Below are 16,489 nucleotides of genomic sequence, written 5' to 3'. Positions count from 1 at the left end.
TTCTTTCTTTCTTTCTTTCTTTCTTTCTTTCTTTCTTTCTTTCTTTCATTTATTTATGAATGATACCCTTAGGTGAATCATTTATTTTCTAGGCCATCATTCCTTTATCCACAGAATTGGAAATGTGAAAACACGATTGTTAAGATCCTTTCCAAGTTTCCAAACACATACCTATCTTCTGGCTCAATGCTATCTAGGAAGGAAACCTCTCCCTACAATAGTGAATAAAAATGTACACAATAGTGTGACTAATTATGGTGGATTTATCATCTCTAGTTCTTTGGAACTGGCCAAAAGAATTGAAATTATTGAGTAGGATAGAAACATGTTGGTCAGATAATGGCTATAGTCATGCTTCAGCAGTATGAATATTTAAAAGATACCAGATATCTTAAACTACTGTGTTATCCTTGTGTTCTAGAAAATGAAAGACACTCATGTGGAAGATTTTTCCAAAGACAAAGAAACAAGTTGGGATTTTCTACCATCTGGAAGAATTGAAAGTACAAGAACTGGGGAAGCTCCAGTAGATACTACACATTTTTCTAAAGAAAAAGACACTGATGAATTCCCACTCTGGTCACTTTCTGAAGGTATTGACCAAGAAGTCTTTAAGGAACTTCCAGTAGATATTCAAGAAGAAATCCTTTCTGGAAAATCTGGAGAAAAACTTGAAGGCAAAGAAAGTTTGAGTTGTCCATTACATGCTTCTAGAGGAGTATTATCTTTCTTTTCTACAAAACAAATGAAAGATAGTCCCTTAAATCCTAAAGATCATTTATCTAGTAGCAAACAGATGTCTTCTTCCTGTGAACCAGGAACATCAGGTTTAAGTAGCAGTAGTTGCTCTTCTCCGTCTAGCCAAAAGGATTATTCACATTATTTAGACAGTAGATTAAAAGATGAGCAAATGAGTCAAGGACCTAAAGAATCTCAAGGATTTCACTTTTCACATACAAACCCCGCTGTATCTATTTTCCATTCATTTCCAAATTTGCAGAGTGAGCAACTTTTCTCCACAAACCACACTACAGATAGCCATAAGGAACCACCAGCAACAGTCTCTCATCATGAAGGACTTCCAGAAAATAGAGAGCAAGATTCTGCTGGTGAGAAAGTTACCTTTCCTTCTGACATTGATCCTGAAGTTTTCTATGAACTACCAGAAGAGGTACAAAAAGAGCTGTTGGCACACTGGAAGAGAACAGGATCAGATTTCCACATTGTACGTAAATAAGCATGTTCAGAAAAAGGTCTAGAAAGCAAAGGAAAGGCCATTGTTCTCAGATCTAGCAGTTTATTAAGCTTCTCTAAATTAAACACTAACAGATATTCAATAATGTAGAAATCTAATATAAGATGTTCCAGATAAAAGCAAGTGTAGTAATGGGAAGTAAATTCTGGCACAAAACATAAAAATATTTGTAACAGAAATAATGTAAAATGACCTTCTTATTTCTAAAGCTATTTTATATTGCTTTTCAATAAAAAGAGTATCATGGTTAGTACATTTCCCATAAATTAAGGGGTGGGGTGGGAGATATATGTACCTATATGTAAAAAATAGGCTAGCTAAATCATTGCTATAATATAGCAAAGAACATTTTTTTTTCTGTGAAATAATGAAATGGCTCAAGAAATTTAGCCCATTAGGAAACTTCCAAATAAGAAATTCTGCTGCTATCTATTAAAAATTCAGTTATCTTTGGCTGAAGTACTATGTGCTGTTTAATAAGTTGATTTTTTAAAAAAATACCAAAGCAATGTATATGCAGTTAATGCTTCTGAGTACGCTAGAACCTGCTATATTGCCTAGCACATAGAAGGCACTCAAGAAATAATGAATGGTGTGGCAGGGGCCAGGTGGGAAGTTGGGCAGGGGAGTGTACATGTTGCAGAGAACTAGAAGGAACTCTCCATCCAGGTACATTAAGGGAGAGGGTGGACCCAAAAAGGCAGTATAATAGGTTTTTTAGAATGCTAAGTAATGGAAGAATTCATTTCCTTCTGGCTAGTCTAGTCTTTCAAAAAAAAAATTTTTTTTTTTTAGTGTTTATTTTTGAGACAGAGAGAGACAGCATGAGCAGGGGAGGGGCAGAGAGAGAGGGAGACAGAATCTGAGGCAGGCCCCAGTCTCTGAGCTGTCAGCACAGAGCCCAATGTGGGGCTTGAGCTCAAGAACCGCAAGATCATGACCTGAGCAAAGTCGGACGCTTAACCAACCGACTGAGCCACCCACGCGCCCCTACTTCTGGCTAGTCTTTAGAGTTTTTCCGTAATGATTAGATGTTTTTGCATCTTCTTTTTGGAGATGAGACTATGGATGTCATACCTACAGCAGATATATGCAGTCACTAAATTGATAGGTGTCAGTTTTTCCCATTCATTGCTTTCTCCTTTTGTTTGCAAGATTAAAAATTGGGTATATAAGATTGTGGACATCCTGTAATTTGCAAGACATAAGGAAGTTTCTAGAACACACCAAAGTATACCTCCGCACTGATTTAGAAGAGGCCTGTTCTCAAGTTTATAACCTTTGCAGATATAATCTAAAGACAAAAATAAAGTACACAAATGTGAATAAAGAGTAGTGTAAAGGTGCTTTCTTCTAGGGAAGACATTTTATGTTAGTTTTAGATTCCTTGAAATTTGAAAATTTCCTTACCAAGGATTTTTAACAGGGAGTTTAGGGTTATCAAAAACAACTTGGAGCAGAAACATCAAAAGGTACTCATAAGCAAATATTTAGTACTCTGCATCAAGGACTCTGGGATTTTCTACATGTAGTATACAGGTAAGGTTGTTACATTGATAAAAAGAATATATATTTTTTTAGATAATCCATTTTTTAAAAGTTTCTGATAATCCTAGTATTAGTTCAGCCAGAAATTATTAGACAGCTAGAAAGGTTTAAAAGAAAAAAAGGCTAAGAAGAGCAAAACACTTTTGGCCAGTTTAAAAAGAACGTAAAGTAATAGTTAAAAGTACACCTTCTGAAGAGAGAGAATGCAGGGGGTAAATCACAGCGTTGCTACATATTCTGTGACCTTTAGGTGGTCTTTCAGCATCTTTGTGCCTCCAAGTTCTGAGTTTTTAGGTTATCTTTTATTTCCATGTCCTTTTAATCTTTTAGCTATTTTATATTCTTTTCTTAAACTGGCCAAAACTGTTTTAAGCCCCTTTGGTGTTCTCCAGATTTACTGTAATGTTTGGAGATGTGAATTTCCTTTATTAATCTCAGTATGTGCTGGCTTCCTGTGTCTTTGACATTAGTTCTATAAAATTTTTGGCCACTGACTGATTGGACAAATGATGGCCTCTCTTACTCCATCCTTCATGTTTGTTAAAATTTCATCTTGTTTGTCTGTGCTGCATTTTGGTTCATTTCCTCAACTTTGTCTCTTGTTCTTTAATTTGTTTTTCAGCATTGTCTGATCTACTGTTTAAAACACTAATGATGGGGGTGCCTGGATGGCTCAGTTGGTTAAGCATCTGACTCTTGATTTCAGCTCAGGTCATGATCTCACAGTTCATTCCGCACTGGCAGTGTGGAGTCTGCTTGGGATTCTTTCTCTCTCCCTCTTTCTCTGCCCCTGCCCCACTCACTCTTGCTTTTTCTCTAAAATAAATAAATAAACTTAAAAAAAAAACCCACTAATGATGGCTTTAATTTTAGTAATTATATTTTTCATTTGATTCTTTTTCTCATCTTCCTATTTATTCATTATAGTCTCATATCAGTCCATTTCTAATTTTTAAAAACTCAAAAATACTTTATATTTTTAATCATTTCAGTATTTTAAGTCTTTTTAAGTCTCAGTTTTTGGATATTGTCATGTACCATTTTGGCCTGTTTCCTTGTGTGTGTGGCTGAGCTTAGTCTGTGGGAAGACAAAGGACCTAGATTGTGCTTGATTCCCTTCAGATTTGATTTGCATTTGCTTCCAGTGAGTCAGTATCAACCCATTCGGCACCACAGTAGCCCCTTCAAGGTCCTTCCTGAATGCGGTTGTCTTAGTTTGTCTTATTTTCATCTCCCTGGCCTTGCTACTGTCCCAAGGTTTTGTCTTCAGAGGTGGATGGCAGGCTGCTGTCAGCATTTGCTGTCAGGGTGAACCCCACCTTTCAAATTTGCTTTTTGCCTGATGCTTCCTGATCCTTTCCTGCTTTTGTTTCAGCTCATTGTTTTCCTCCCTGTGATTGTAGGGGATTGAGGCCGGGACATTCTCCTTATATAGTTCAATGAACAATGAGTTAAAAGGTGTGTTTTCTCCAGAATCTAGCGTTTTGTATTGGGAGAACTGAAAGTATCTGTCCCACCAATAGTGCCAAAGTGCAAATCTATTTGGATTTATTTTTTCCATATTGTTTTGTGCTTTCTGTTTTTCTCTTTTCTGTGCTATGCTTTTTTCCCCATTCTTTCATCTTTTTGGATTGCTTGAATTTTTTATTATGCATTTTCCCTTGACTGATTTGAAATGTAAACATTCTAAGTACTCTTGATTACTCTTCAGAATTTAACATGCTTAACATCCCCAAATGGTAAATACATGTACCCTCTTTCCAAAAATCACAAAGTTGTTAAAATATGTTAATTCTGGTCAGATTCCTTTAGTATTTTATAGAGTTAATGTTTAGGTTTGCACACATGATTATCTTTTTTTTTTTTCCTGACCTTTTTTTCTTGCATATCAGAAATTCATTCCTGGGGCGCCTGGGTGGCTCAGTTCGTTGGGTGTCTGACTTTGGCTCACGTCATGATGTCACAGTTGATGGTTCAAGCCCCGCCTCGGGCTCTGTGCTGATAGCTCAGAGCCTGGAGCCTGCTTCAAGTTCTTTATATCCCTCTCTCTCTGCCCTACCTCTGCTCGTGCTCTCTCTCTCTCTCTCTCAAAAATAAATAAAAATGTCAAAAAAAAAATTCCTTCAAAGTAGAATTCACTTTATAAAATTATGTCTTTAGAACTGTGGATTTCAAGTTGACTTCTTTGGGCTGTTTTAAGATGTTCACTTTTACCTTTGGAAGTCTGTAGTTGTTATTATATGTCTAGCTATAGATTTCTTTTTATCATGTTTAGGATTTAGGTGCTTTCTGAATCTCAGTTTATATCTTCATCAAATCTAGATTAATTTCAATATTTAAAAATATTGTGAAATCTACATACGGAAAAGTACAGAAGTAAGTGGGTAATTTTTTTTTTTAATGTTTATTTTTGAGAGAGAGACAGAGACAGAGCACGAGTGAGGGAGGGGCCGAGAAAAAGGGAGACACAGAAACCGAAGCAGGCTCCAGGCACTGAGCTGTCAGCACAGAGTCCAATGTGGGGTTCGAACTCATGAACCGCGAGATCGTGACCTGATCTGAAGTTGGACAACCAACCGACTGAGCCATCCAGGTGTCCCAGTTAGTGGGTAATTATAAGCAACAACTATGTAACTAGGTCAAGAAGTAAAACGTATCAAGTGATCAGAAGTCCAGAGATTTTTTTTGTTGCTGGTTATGTAACTGAAATGAAGCAGTTTGCCGTAGGGAGTTCATCAAATTGAACACAACCCAAGGAAATGTTGAGAGCAAAGAACTTTTTATTGCTTGTTATAAGTGAGAAGACAGAGATAGCTCACAACTGTCTCACCATGCTGTTAGTACAGGAAGCTTTTATTCAGTGTAAGGGGTGGGAGCAAGGGAGATTGCACAGCCACTTTTGGTTCACTTGTGGATGCATATCATGTCAGGGGGCTAGTGCATACATCATATGTTCAAAAAATAGCAGAAAACTCTGTCCATAGAAGGAGATCGTAGCATTGTAATGAGCTGAATGTAATTTCAGGACAACTCAGGAGGGCTTTTGTGCTGGTCCTCAGTTCCAATCCAGCTCAAACTAGCTCAGATGAGGAGCTATCAGGTGAGACACCTAGCAAGGGGCTATCAGGTAAAACACCTAGTCAAGCTTCTCCTTGGCTGGAACCTTTGGTTCTGCAAAACAAAACCCAGTAATCCAGGCTTTCGTCCCGTCCCTCCTGCCTTCTGCTGATGGCTTTCAGCCTCCTTCTTAGAGTGGCTTTCAGTTGCATCCTAGCTAACAGTTGTTTTCTTTTTAAATTTAGATATAATTGACATATTCCAGATGTACAGTATAATTTTTCGATATTTCTATTACAAAATGATCACCACAGTAAGTGTAGCATCTGTCACCTATTCATAGTTACACTTTTTTTTTTTTTTTGCCTTGTAATGAGAACTTTTAAGATCTAAGGAAGTCCAGAGTTTTTCTTGGGGTTTCATCATGTAGGGAGGGTTTGGTAAATCATTGACTCTGTGGTTAAACTCCATCTCCAGTTCCCCAGGCTTCTACCTTCCCTGCATGTCAGGATGGTGCAAAGTCTCACCATTCTAATCATGTGGTTGGTATTTCTGTTGTGGGCTACTGCCATCCTAAGTCTTCCTGTTGGCATAAGCTGTCTAGGGCCCCCCATGAGCCACCTCATTAGCATGCACCATGATGAATAAGAGACACATTGTTTGGGATATTCTAAGATGTTTAGGAGCTCCATGCTGAGAACCCTGGACAACGACCAGATACATTCTATTGCAGACTATTTTGAAATAAGTTTTGAGATGTTTTATGGCTCCAAATGTGTCCTATCTTAGTAAATGTTCTGTGTGTACTTGAAAGGAATATGTATTTTGCTGCTGGATGGAATGTTGTATAAGTGTCAATTAAGTTTAGTTAGTGTTCAAGTCTTCTGGATCCTTACTGATTTTTTTTTTTTTTTTTTTTTTTTTATCGAGACAAGAGTATTCAAATCTCCAACAATAAGTATAGATGTATCTTTTTCTCCTTGCTGTAGTATATCAATTTTTGCTTCATGGTATTTGAAGACACATTCAGGGATATTAAGTTCTGATGAATTGGGCCCTTTATTATTCTGAAATGACCTTTATCTCTGATAAATTCTTTGCTCTGAAAACCAGTTTCCTGATAAGAGCCACTATAGTTTTTTAAAAAATTGTTAGACTAGTGTCTTTTCTTATCCTTTTAACCTATTTGTATGTTTATGTAAAAAATGAGGTTTTGGGGGTTACACAACAGATAGTTGGGTCTTTTTCATTCAGTCTGATATCTTTGCCTTTTAATTGAGGTTTTTGACTTTATATTAACATGACGACTGATGCAATTTTGTGTAAATCTACCAGTCTGCTATTTATTTTCTACTTTTCCCCATGTGTTCTTTGTTCCCTTTTCTTTCTCTTCAGACTTTTACTGGGATTGAGTATTTTTTTTTTTTTATCATTCTGTCTTTTATCTTCCTTATTGGCATATTAACTATATAACTCTTTGCTCTCTTAGTAATTGCATTAGGGTTGATACTATATATCTCTAACTACTACTTTATGTTTAGGGGCCTTACACCAATATACTTCCGTTTGTCCCCAACTGGCCCTTGTGCTATTGTTACTGTACACTTGACTTCTCCATACCTTGTAACTCCATAACATATTTTTATTATTTTTATTTTTGCTTTATACATTCAAGGGGGAAAAGGCTATTAAATATACCCACATTTCTGGTACTCTTCGTTTATTTGTGTAGATCCGTATTTCCATCTGGTATCTTTTATTTCTGCCTGATAGACTTTAACATATTTTTGTAGTACAAGTCTGCTGGGCATGGATTCTTTCAGCATTCTTATGGCTTATGTCAAGTTGTTTTTATGTTACCTTTATATTTTTGAAGATAGTTTTGCTAAGTGTAGAATTCTAATTTGACAGGCTTTTTTCTCCTCTTCTTTAAAGATGTTTTGTTCATGTCTTTTGATTTGGTATTATTTCCGAAATGAAGTCTGCTATTTTCATTGGTTCTTCTCTAAATAATATGTGGTTTTTTGGGGGGAGGAGGAGTAAGGGTCTGGTTGACTTTAAAGTTTTCTCTTTATAACTTTTTTTTTTAATTTTTTTTTTTTAACATTTATTTATTTTTGAGACAGAGGGAGACAGAGCATGAACAGGGGAGGGGCAGAGAGAGAGGGAGACACAGAATCCGAAACAGGCTGCAGGCTCTGAGCTGTCAGCACAGAGCCCGACATGGGGCTTGAACTCACGGACCGTGAGATCATGACCTGAGCTGAAGTCGGACGCTTAACTGACCAAGCCACCCAGGCACCCCTATAACTGGTTTTAAGAAATTTTATTATGATTTTCTTTGGTACAGTTTTATTCATGTTTGTTGTGTTTGGTATTTGTCAAGCTTCTGGAATCTGTTAATTTATAGTGTTTTATCAAATTTGGAAAAATTTCAGCCAGTGTTTCTTCAAATATTTTTATGTCCCCCACTTCTTCTTTGGGGACTTGAATAAGACATTTTCAGGGTGCTTCAAGTTGTCCCATAACTCACTGGTATTCAGTTCATTTTTTTTCAGCCTTTTTTTTCTGTCTCTCTGTTAACTCTTGAATAATTTTTATTGCTCTGTCTTAAAGTTCATGAATTATTTCTTCCATAATAATTAATCTGCTGTTATTTCTATTCAATCCAATTTTCATGTCAGATATTTTACTTCTTTGGATATCTGATTTGGGTTGTTTAAAAAAAATTTTTTTTTAATGTTTACTCATTTTTGAGAGGCAGAGAGAGACAGAGTGTGAGTGGGGGAGGGGGAGGGAGAGAGGGAGACACAAAATCTGAAGGAGGCTCCAGGCTGTGAGCTGTCAGCACAGAGCCCGAAACAGGACTCAGACTCACAGAGTGTGAGATCATAACCTGAGCTGAAGTTAGATGCTTAACTGACTGCCACTCAGGTGCCCTGATTTTGGGTTTTTTTTTTTTTTTATATCTTCCATGTCTCTACTTAATGTACTCAATTTCTAAAATTTGTGTAGATATTTAAGCAACAAGGTTTAATATAGTAAATTAGATGCTTATAGAACCATTGAGTTGCTGAAGTAAGTAGTGGGTTCTGGGGTTGGCCTCCAGAAACACATCTGAGAACTAGGCAAAACCAGTCTGCCAGATGAGTTGTCATTTGAAGCCATTGATGGGGGGCGCCTGGGTGGCGCAGTCGGTTAAGCGTCCGACTTCAGCCAGGTCACAATCTCGCGCTCCGTGAGTTCGAGCCCCGCGTCGGGCTCTGGGCTGATGGCTCAGAGCCTGGAGCCTGTTTCTAATTCTGTGTCTCCCTCTCTCTCTGCCCCTCCCCCGTTCATGCTCTGTCTCTCTCTGTCCCAAAAATAAATAAATGTTGAAAAAAAAATTTGAAGCCATTGATGGAACTATGAATTCAAGGAGCTGGAATTAATGTGCTGTCACCACTGCCAGGGCTTGACATCTAGAAAGCTGGAGAATAGTTACCTGCAAGTGTGTCCCAGTAACCAGGGACAGGAAATCCAGAAGATACTGCTGCCTCTGTCATTGATGTACCCACCGTTTGGCACAAAAGAATCTTGCAGGTGGGTCCTTGCTGGTCAGCAGAAACAAACAAACAAACAAACAAACCAAACAAATAGGAAAAATGGCCTCTGCCTCACTCAACTCCCAGAAGACTTCATCCAGTGGGTGTAACCTAACACATATCCAGAAGGCAGGTGCAATCAACCCTGGGGATGCATGATTTATTTTTTATTTTTTTAGCTTTACATCCTCTTTAGTTAGAAGCAAGGTAGAATGGAGGTGAACAAGCCAATACACAGAATCTGTCGTGTGTGTGTGTGTGTGTGTGTGTGTGTGTGTGTAATTGAATTTTTAAATTAAAAAAAATCTTTTTAATATTTATTTATTTTAGACAGAGCATGAGTGGGGGAGGGGCAGAGAGAGAGGGAGACACAGAATCCGAAGCAGGCTCCAGGCTCTGAGCTGTCAGCACAGAGCCCGATGCAGGACTTGAACTCACAGACCGCAAGATATGACCTGAGCCGAAGTTGGACACTCAACCAGCTGAGCCACCCAGGTGCCCCTGTAATTAAATTTTTAAAAAGTGGGTTACAACAGTGTTTGTCTCACAGTGACAGTTTTTTTTATATTGTATTACAGACTTGTACTGTGATAAAATTCAGCCTGCGGTTAATTTATCTGAACTAGATTTATGTGGATGCAGATCTATTGAGGTAGAAAAACTTGAGAAGCCGATAGAATACTTAATCTTCAGATTTAGCCGGATTATAATATTCTAGTTCAGTGTCATCAACTTTTTTGATGTATCAACCTAGCAATGAAAAGAATGAGTAGTCATACATTCCCAGTATCCATATATTTAACTAGGGATGCACCAAAGTTTAGCTTTAGCCTTGGTTTTCAGCCAAGTTCAGTTATTTGGTTTTGGGGCTGTTAAATAATCAACTACTTTAACATCATTTGTGGCTTTAGGGAAATTGTGCATGAAACCACTACATGATTATATAGGTTGCCATCATATCTAATCATTGTTAATGATTCTAGTCATAAAAATAAGGCATCAGATTTATTGTTAGCATTCGAGTATTCGATTTCAAGTATAAGTAGGCTTTCCAGATATAACCAAATAAAATCTCATGAACTTCCTCCTGTAATTCTATCAAAGTATAAATTTGTAATTGTTATTGCAAAGTAAATTGTTGCAGTAATTGATGAATATGAAAACTATTAATTGTATGTAGAAAACAGTTATTTTCAAATTATTGAATAGGGAAGGCGATTGATAGGAGGTGTGTGTGTGTGTGTGTGTGTGTGTGTGTACGTGTGTACCATATTTGTTAGCCAGAAAACATGAAATCTTGCCATTTGTGAGGACATGGACAGACCTACAGAGTATTATGCCAAGTGAAATAAGTCAGGCAAAGAAAGACTAATACCGGACGACTTCATTTATATATGGAATCTAAGAAACAAAACAAATAAACAGACTCCGAGAAAACAGAACAAACTGGCGGTTGCCAGAGGGGAGGAAGTTGGGGAGTGCGTGAAATAAGTGAAGGAGATAAACTTCCAGTTATAAAATAAGTCACAGAGAGGAAAAGTTACAGCATAGGGAATATAGTCAATATTATTACAATAATGTTGGGGACAGATGGTGACTGCTTTTATTGTGAGCACTGAGTAATATGTAGAACAATCAAATCATCATATTCTACATCTGAAACTAATATAATGTGTGTCAACTGTACTTCAATAATACTTTAAAAAGTTGAATTTATATGGATATTGAGAGTGCAATCACTAACTTTATTATGAACATCCCCTCTTTTTGAGTCAACAAAAAAATGTGTGGCTGTTTTGTGGCATTAATTTGGTAACAACTGCTACACAACTTGGTACTGAAGGTGGGAGCTGTACAACAAAATTGTAAATGATATGCTCTTGGCTCTGGGAGAGTAGCAAGTTGAGCAAACCGTTAGCTGAGGCTCGAATAATAGAAAACGACATTAAGCTGTTATGAAACATTAGATAAAACGGCTGTTTGTGCTATCTTAGAAAACAGGAAATAGGGGCACCTGGGTGGCTCAGTCGGTTAAGCTTCTGACTCTTGGTTTTGGCTCAGGTCATGATCTCAGAGTTTCATGAATTAGAGCCCCGTGTGGGGCTCTGTGCTGGCAGCGAGGAGCCTGCTTGGGATTCTCCCTCTCTCCCTCTCTCTGCCTTTACCCTGCTTGCTCTGTGTCCGTCTCTCTCAAAATAAATAAACTTAAAAAAAAGAAAAAAAAAATAAACCTGATGAACTTTGGCTTTGGGCACGGAAGTCTCCAGGCAAAATGTGGAAAGTGCCACCTGGTGGCTTATGGCTGCATAGTCTAAAGTGCTACTACACGAAAGAGGTGAACTTTAAAAAGAAAGAAGGAAAGGAAGAAGGAAGAAAAAAAGGGGAGAGAAAGAATAGAAAGAGAAAGGAAGGAAGGGAGAGAAAGAAGACAAAGAAAAAGACAAAAGGCGCTAGTTAGGTTGCAAGCAGAATTATATACTATATAAAGCCAGAGTTACTAAATTGGAAAATAAAACTGTTGTCTTATCTCCAGCCAGCTCAGCTAGTAAAGTCTTAAAGTAAGACATGAGCACACATCAAACATCAGATCAAGATTGTGACTATCAGATATATTTTTTATTCATATATATATTTTAATTTTTTTTATAATGGTTATTTTTAGTAATTTATTGTCAGGTAAGCTAACACACAATGTATACAGTGTAGTCTTGGCTTCGGAAGTAGATTCCCATGATTTATCTCAACACCCAGTGTTCATCCCAACAAGTACCCTCCTCAATGCCCATCTCCATTCAAATGTTTTGATAATACAGTTCTGAGTTGAGTTTAAGGTGTTACTAAGTAGATCTCAAGTGGAAAATAGCTTAAGGGTGTGGTCCCACAGAAACCTGATTCAAAAAAGTAGCAGTGAGAAAATCTAAAGTGTATATTGATACCAGTTATAGATGTGGCTTTGGGATGTGTAAGGGACCCTAACCAGACAAGAGAGCTCAAAAGTTTTAAAGTGTTACTAGCGGGGCGCCTGGCTGGCTCAGTCGGTTAAGCATCCAACTGCAGCTCAGGTCATGATCTCACAGTTTGTGAGTTCAAGCCCGCGTCAGGCTCTGTGCTGACAGCTCAGAGCCTGGAGCCTGCTTCAGATTCTGTGTCTCATTCTCTCTCTGCCCCTCTGCCACTCATGCTCAGTCTCTCTCTGTCTCTCAAAAATGAATAAATGTTAAAAAAATTAAAAAATAAAATAAAGTGTTACTAGCAAAAACACCAAATGCTTGACCTAAATGATGATCATGCTATAAAAACATCACTTGGCCTTTGACTTTCTTTGGCATGAAGCAGCTTGAGAAAGTTACTCAGCAGCTAACAAGGATCATGTCTTCAGAAAGAATAAAGGAGACTGATGGGAAAAGAAGCACGTAGAGTAACCAAAGGCTGTGGGGAACAATGAGTCAGGGAGCAGCTCCCAGAGACCAGTTAGAGATTGGGCTCCAGTCAGGGAACATTTCCGCATTGCCAGAACAGTAGGCCCAGTAGGGTATCGAAATGGTTAGGAACCAGAGACTTTATGCTTCCCTTTCTTCCCCCTTTCCAATGGAACTATTTATTGGGGTTATTCTGTTCCTTTTGAATTATGTGTGTGTGTATGTGTGTGTTGAGGCAGGGGGCAGGTTACTTATCTTTCTACTTCATAGATCTCTGGATCAAGAGGAGGTGCATCTGGATCTGACATGTATCATGAAATCCTAGACTTGAGGGCTGATGCTGTGATTGTATGAGACTCCGGGGGTCCTGGAATGAGTGAGTGTATTTTGCATGTGGAAGGAATGTGAATATCACCACTGTGGACTGTCAAAAATCAGTTGCATTAATGGTCTCATTTCTCCACTTGTTGTATTTATGCTCCTTTACCATTTGACTCTACAGTTGGAATAAAAGGCAGGTTCTAGGGGCACCTGAATGGCTCAGTTGGTTGAGCGTCCGACTTCAGCTCAGGTCATGATCTCACAGTTAGTTTGAGTCCCGCATTGGACTTTGAGCTGACAGTGCAGAGCCTGCTTCACATTTTGTCTCCCTCTCCCTCTGCCCCTCCCCGTGCAAAATAAACAAACATTTTTTAAAAGGCAGGTTCTATTTCTTTGCTTATTGATTACAAGTTTGGCCATGTGACATACTTTGCTAATGGGATGTTAGACTTGAACAAACACGATGTTTCCGTTTTCTTGGTTTGCCTTCATCATAAGAACATACCTGGTCTAGGCTGCTGGAGAATGAGACAAAGCACTCTCGGTGTCTCCAATTGTCCATCCTTTCTCAGATGACCCACAGCCAATTGCTGGTCATGTCGGGAGCCCAGCTGATCCCCGTCTAAATTACCCATTGAGTTAACAGATAAAGTCAGTTGTTATATGCCCCTGAGGTTTTTTGATTATTATATATCCTTATTGTGGCAATTGGTAGTCATACAATAGTTTATTATACTGGATGAATCATCTTTATCACAAAGTATATGAAGAAAGTATCAGTGAAAAAAGTGGTAGTGAAAACTCATTTTCTTCTGACTCATTAAATCCTCAAAAACCTTTAAATGGAGGATAAAAAAAACAATTTATTGAAATGATTATAGTAGATTGCCTCTCAAACCTGTACATTTTATTGTATCAAATATGTATAGTGTCTGCAGGTAGTCTAGTAACAATACTTTGCCCTGCATTCTGTCAGACTTTAAAGCATTGACTTCTAAATTCTTTAGGCAAAATTGTAATAAGTATTTTTGGATAAACTGCAGACTTATCCTATTATCATCATTTTATGATGATGATAATAGGACCTGGCTTTGATTTGGCCAAAAACTTATTATTTATTATTGAATAATTGACATATAATATTGTGTTAGCTTCAGCTGTAGAACAGTGATATGATATTTATATACATTATGAAACAGTCACCACGATAAGTCTAGTTATCTGTCACCATACAGTTGTTACAGTATCATTGACTACATTCCTTATACGGCAATTACATCTTCATGTCTTATTTATTTTATAATTGGGAGATTGTACCTGTTAATCCCCTTATTTTGCCCCCCCCCCCCACTCTGGCAACCATCAATTTGTTCTCTGAATCTATGTGTCTGTTTCTGTGTTGTTTGTTAATTCATTTGTTTTGTTTTTTAGATTCTACATATAAGTGAAATCACGTGGCATTTGTCTTTCTCTGACTTCTTTCACTTAGCACAATAGCCTCTAGGTCTATCCATGTTGCTGCAAAAGCAGGATTTCATGTTTTGTTTTGTTTAGTTTTTTCTTTCTTTTCTTTTTTTTTTTTTTTGGTTGAGTAATATTCCACTGAGTCATCCTCCATTGTGTGTGTATATATATGCCACATCTTCTTTATCCATTTGTCTATTGATGGACATTTAGGAGGCTTCCATACCTTGGCTATTATAAAAAATGCTGCAATTGAACATAGGGCTGCTCATGTCTTTTCAAATTAGTGGTTTCATTTTCTTTGGAAAAATATTTAGAAGTGGAATTGCTGGACTGAATGATAGTTTTATTTTTTTGAGGAAGATCCATACTATTTTCCACAGTGGCTGCACCAATTGGCATAAGGGTTCCCTTTTCTTCACATCCTCACCAACACTTGTTAGTGCAGAATTGTTAAGTTGCTTTTATTTTTGAATGATGATATTATCTTCAAACTTTTATATGGAATTTTTGTTATTATAGATGGTACCTTCCACAATTCCTAGCTATTTAAAGGTAACTGAGATGGTAAAACACCGTAATCTATAGGGATAATGACAGGACAAGGAGAAGGAATCAAAGATATAGTACTTATTTCTTTGGTATTATTTACATTTTACCTTAAATAGGATACAAGGTCATTAAATATATTATTTTCCTGTTTGTAAAGTGGGGAAAATAGTAAATTTTTTGCTTCCTGGTTTCAAAGTCATCTTTCTTGGAATATACATACTGTATTAAAATGTGTTATTTTGAGATTTGTGTGTTTATGGCATTGGTGTATGGCTAAAAGGCTCACAGTCCTGTGAAAGTACAATCTAAATTGGAAAACAGTGAAAGTGGCATTAGGTACTCACAAAATAAGGCACAATCTGAATCATAGTATAATTGCATCGTTAATTATGTGTTTTGAAAATTTTATTAGAGAAGGAAAAATACTCAGAACCCAGAGTTTTAGGGAGACCAACATCCAAGGATTTGGGGACAGAGGTCAGAGACTCCCTTTAGTTAAGCTGCTCTTCAAAATCTCAGTGGGTTTCTACATACTTCTAGCATCTTTCCCACTATGCCCTCTTGTCCCCCACACCACCAGGTTTCTGTGCATCCTCTTAACGCACAAAGGAAGCTAGAAGGTAATTAGAGGAGTTAGTTACTTTGCAATGAAAAATCTAATCATTCTTCATGAGAATGGTACTTCTGCATCTGCTTACACTTGAATTTTGACCTAATTTTATGTGAAACATCAGAAGCTGTTCAAGCCACAACTCCAAAAAGGTGTGTACCTCTTTATAGGTTTGAGATTTGGTATATGATATGTATAAACAAAAGCAGACTTTTTTGTGGGGCTAAATATCTCCTTAACAATAACTTCCATACAACCAGATTAGAAAATCTTGACTAGAGGAATTGCTTATAAAGAGATTTAACAAGCATTTATAATGTAAATGCCTCAATTATATACTGGTAAATAATAAGATAATAGGTTATTAAAAATCATGATTTTAAAAACAAATGCTATTGACTATGAGATAGCTTTATAGTTTATGGGGTGCCTGGGTGGCCCAGTCTGTTGAGTGTCTGACTCTTGATTTTGGCTCAGGTTGTGATCCCAGGGTGGCGGGATCAAGCCCTGCATTGGACTCTGTGCTCAGTGTTTCTCTCTCTCTTTCTCTCCCTATGCCCCTCCCTCTCCCCTGCTTGTGCTCTCTCTCTCTCTCTCATATATATATATATATATATATATCAGTTTGTTCATATATATATGATATATATACATACATCTTATATATATGTTATATATA

The 16,489-nt window shown here is 37.4% G+C and overlaps 1 protein-coding gene across 5 annotated transcripts in view; it reads left to right on the top strand.

Moving 5' to 3' along the window:
* Window positions 1–1,714, top strand: part of POLI (DNA polymerase iota) — a 30,220-nt gene extending 28,506 nt beyond the window's left edge. For 4 of the 5 annotated variants that reach the window (XM_040478791.1, XM_040478790.1, XM_040478792.1 and 1 more), the window contains one exon: window positions 422–1,714. In XM_040478791.1, coding sequence (XP_040334725.1) covers window positions 422–1,237 — 816 coding nt within the window. In that variant the 3' untranslated portion in view covers window positions 1,238–1,714. The remainder of the gene's footprint in view (window positions 1–421) is intronic. The other variant, XM_040478795.1, reaches the window with a different exon arrangement.
* Window positions 1,715–16,489: the final 14,775 nt, after the last annotated feature.

This window comes from Herpailurus yagouaroundi, unplaced genomic scaffold, assembly GCF_014898765.1.
Source record: "Herpailurus yagouaroundi ecotype Mexico unplaced genomic scaffold, PumYag 142, whole genome shotgun sequence".
NCBI classification, from domain to species: domain Eukaryota; kingdom Metazoa; phylum Chordata; class Mammalia; order Carnivora; family Felidae; genus Herpailurus; species Herpailurus yagouaroundi.
Note: the sequence above shows the minus strand (reverse complement) of the source record. Positions and strands in the feature narration are given on the sequence as shown.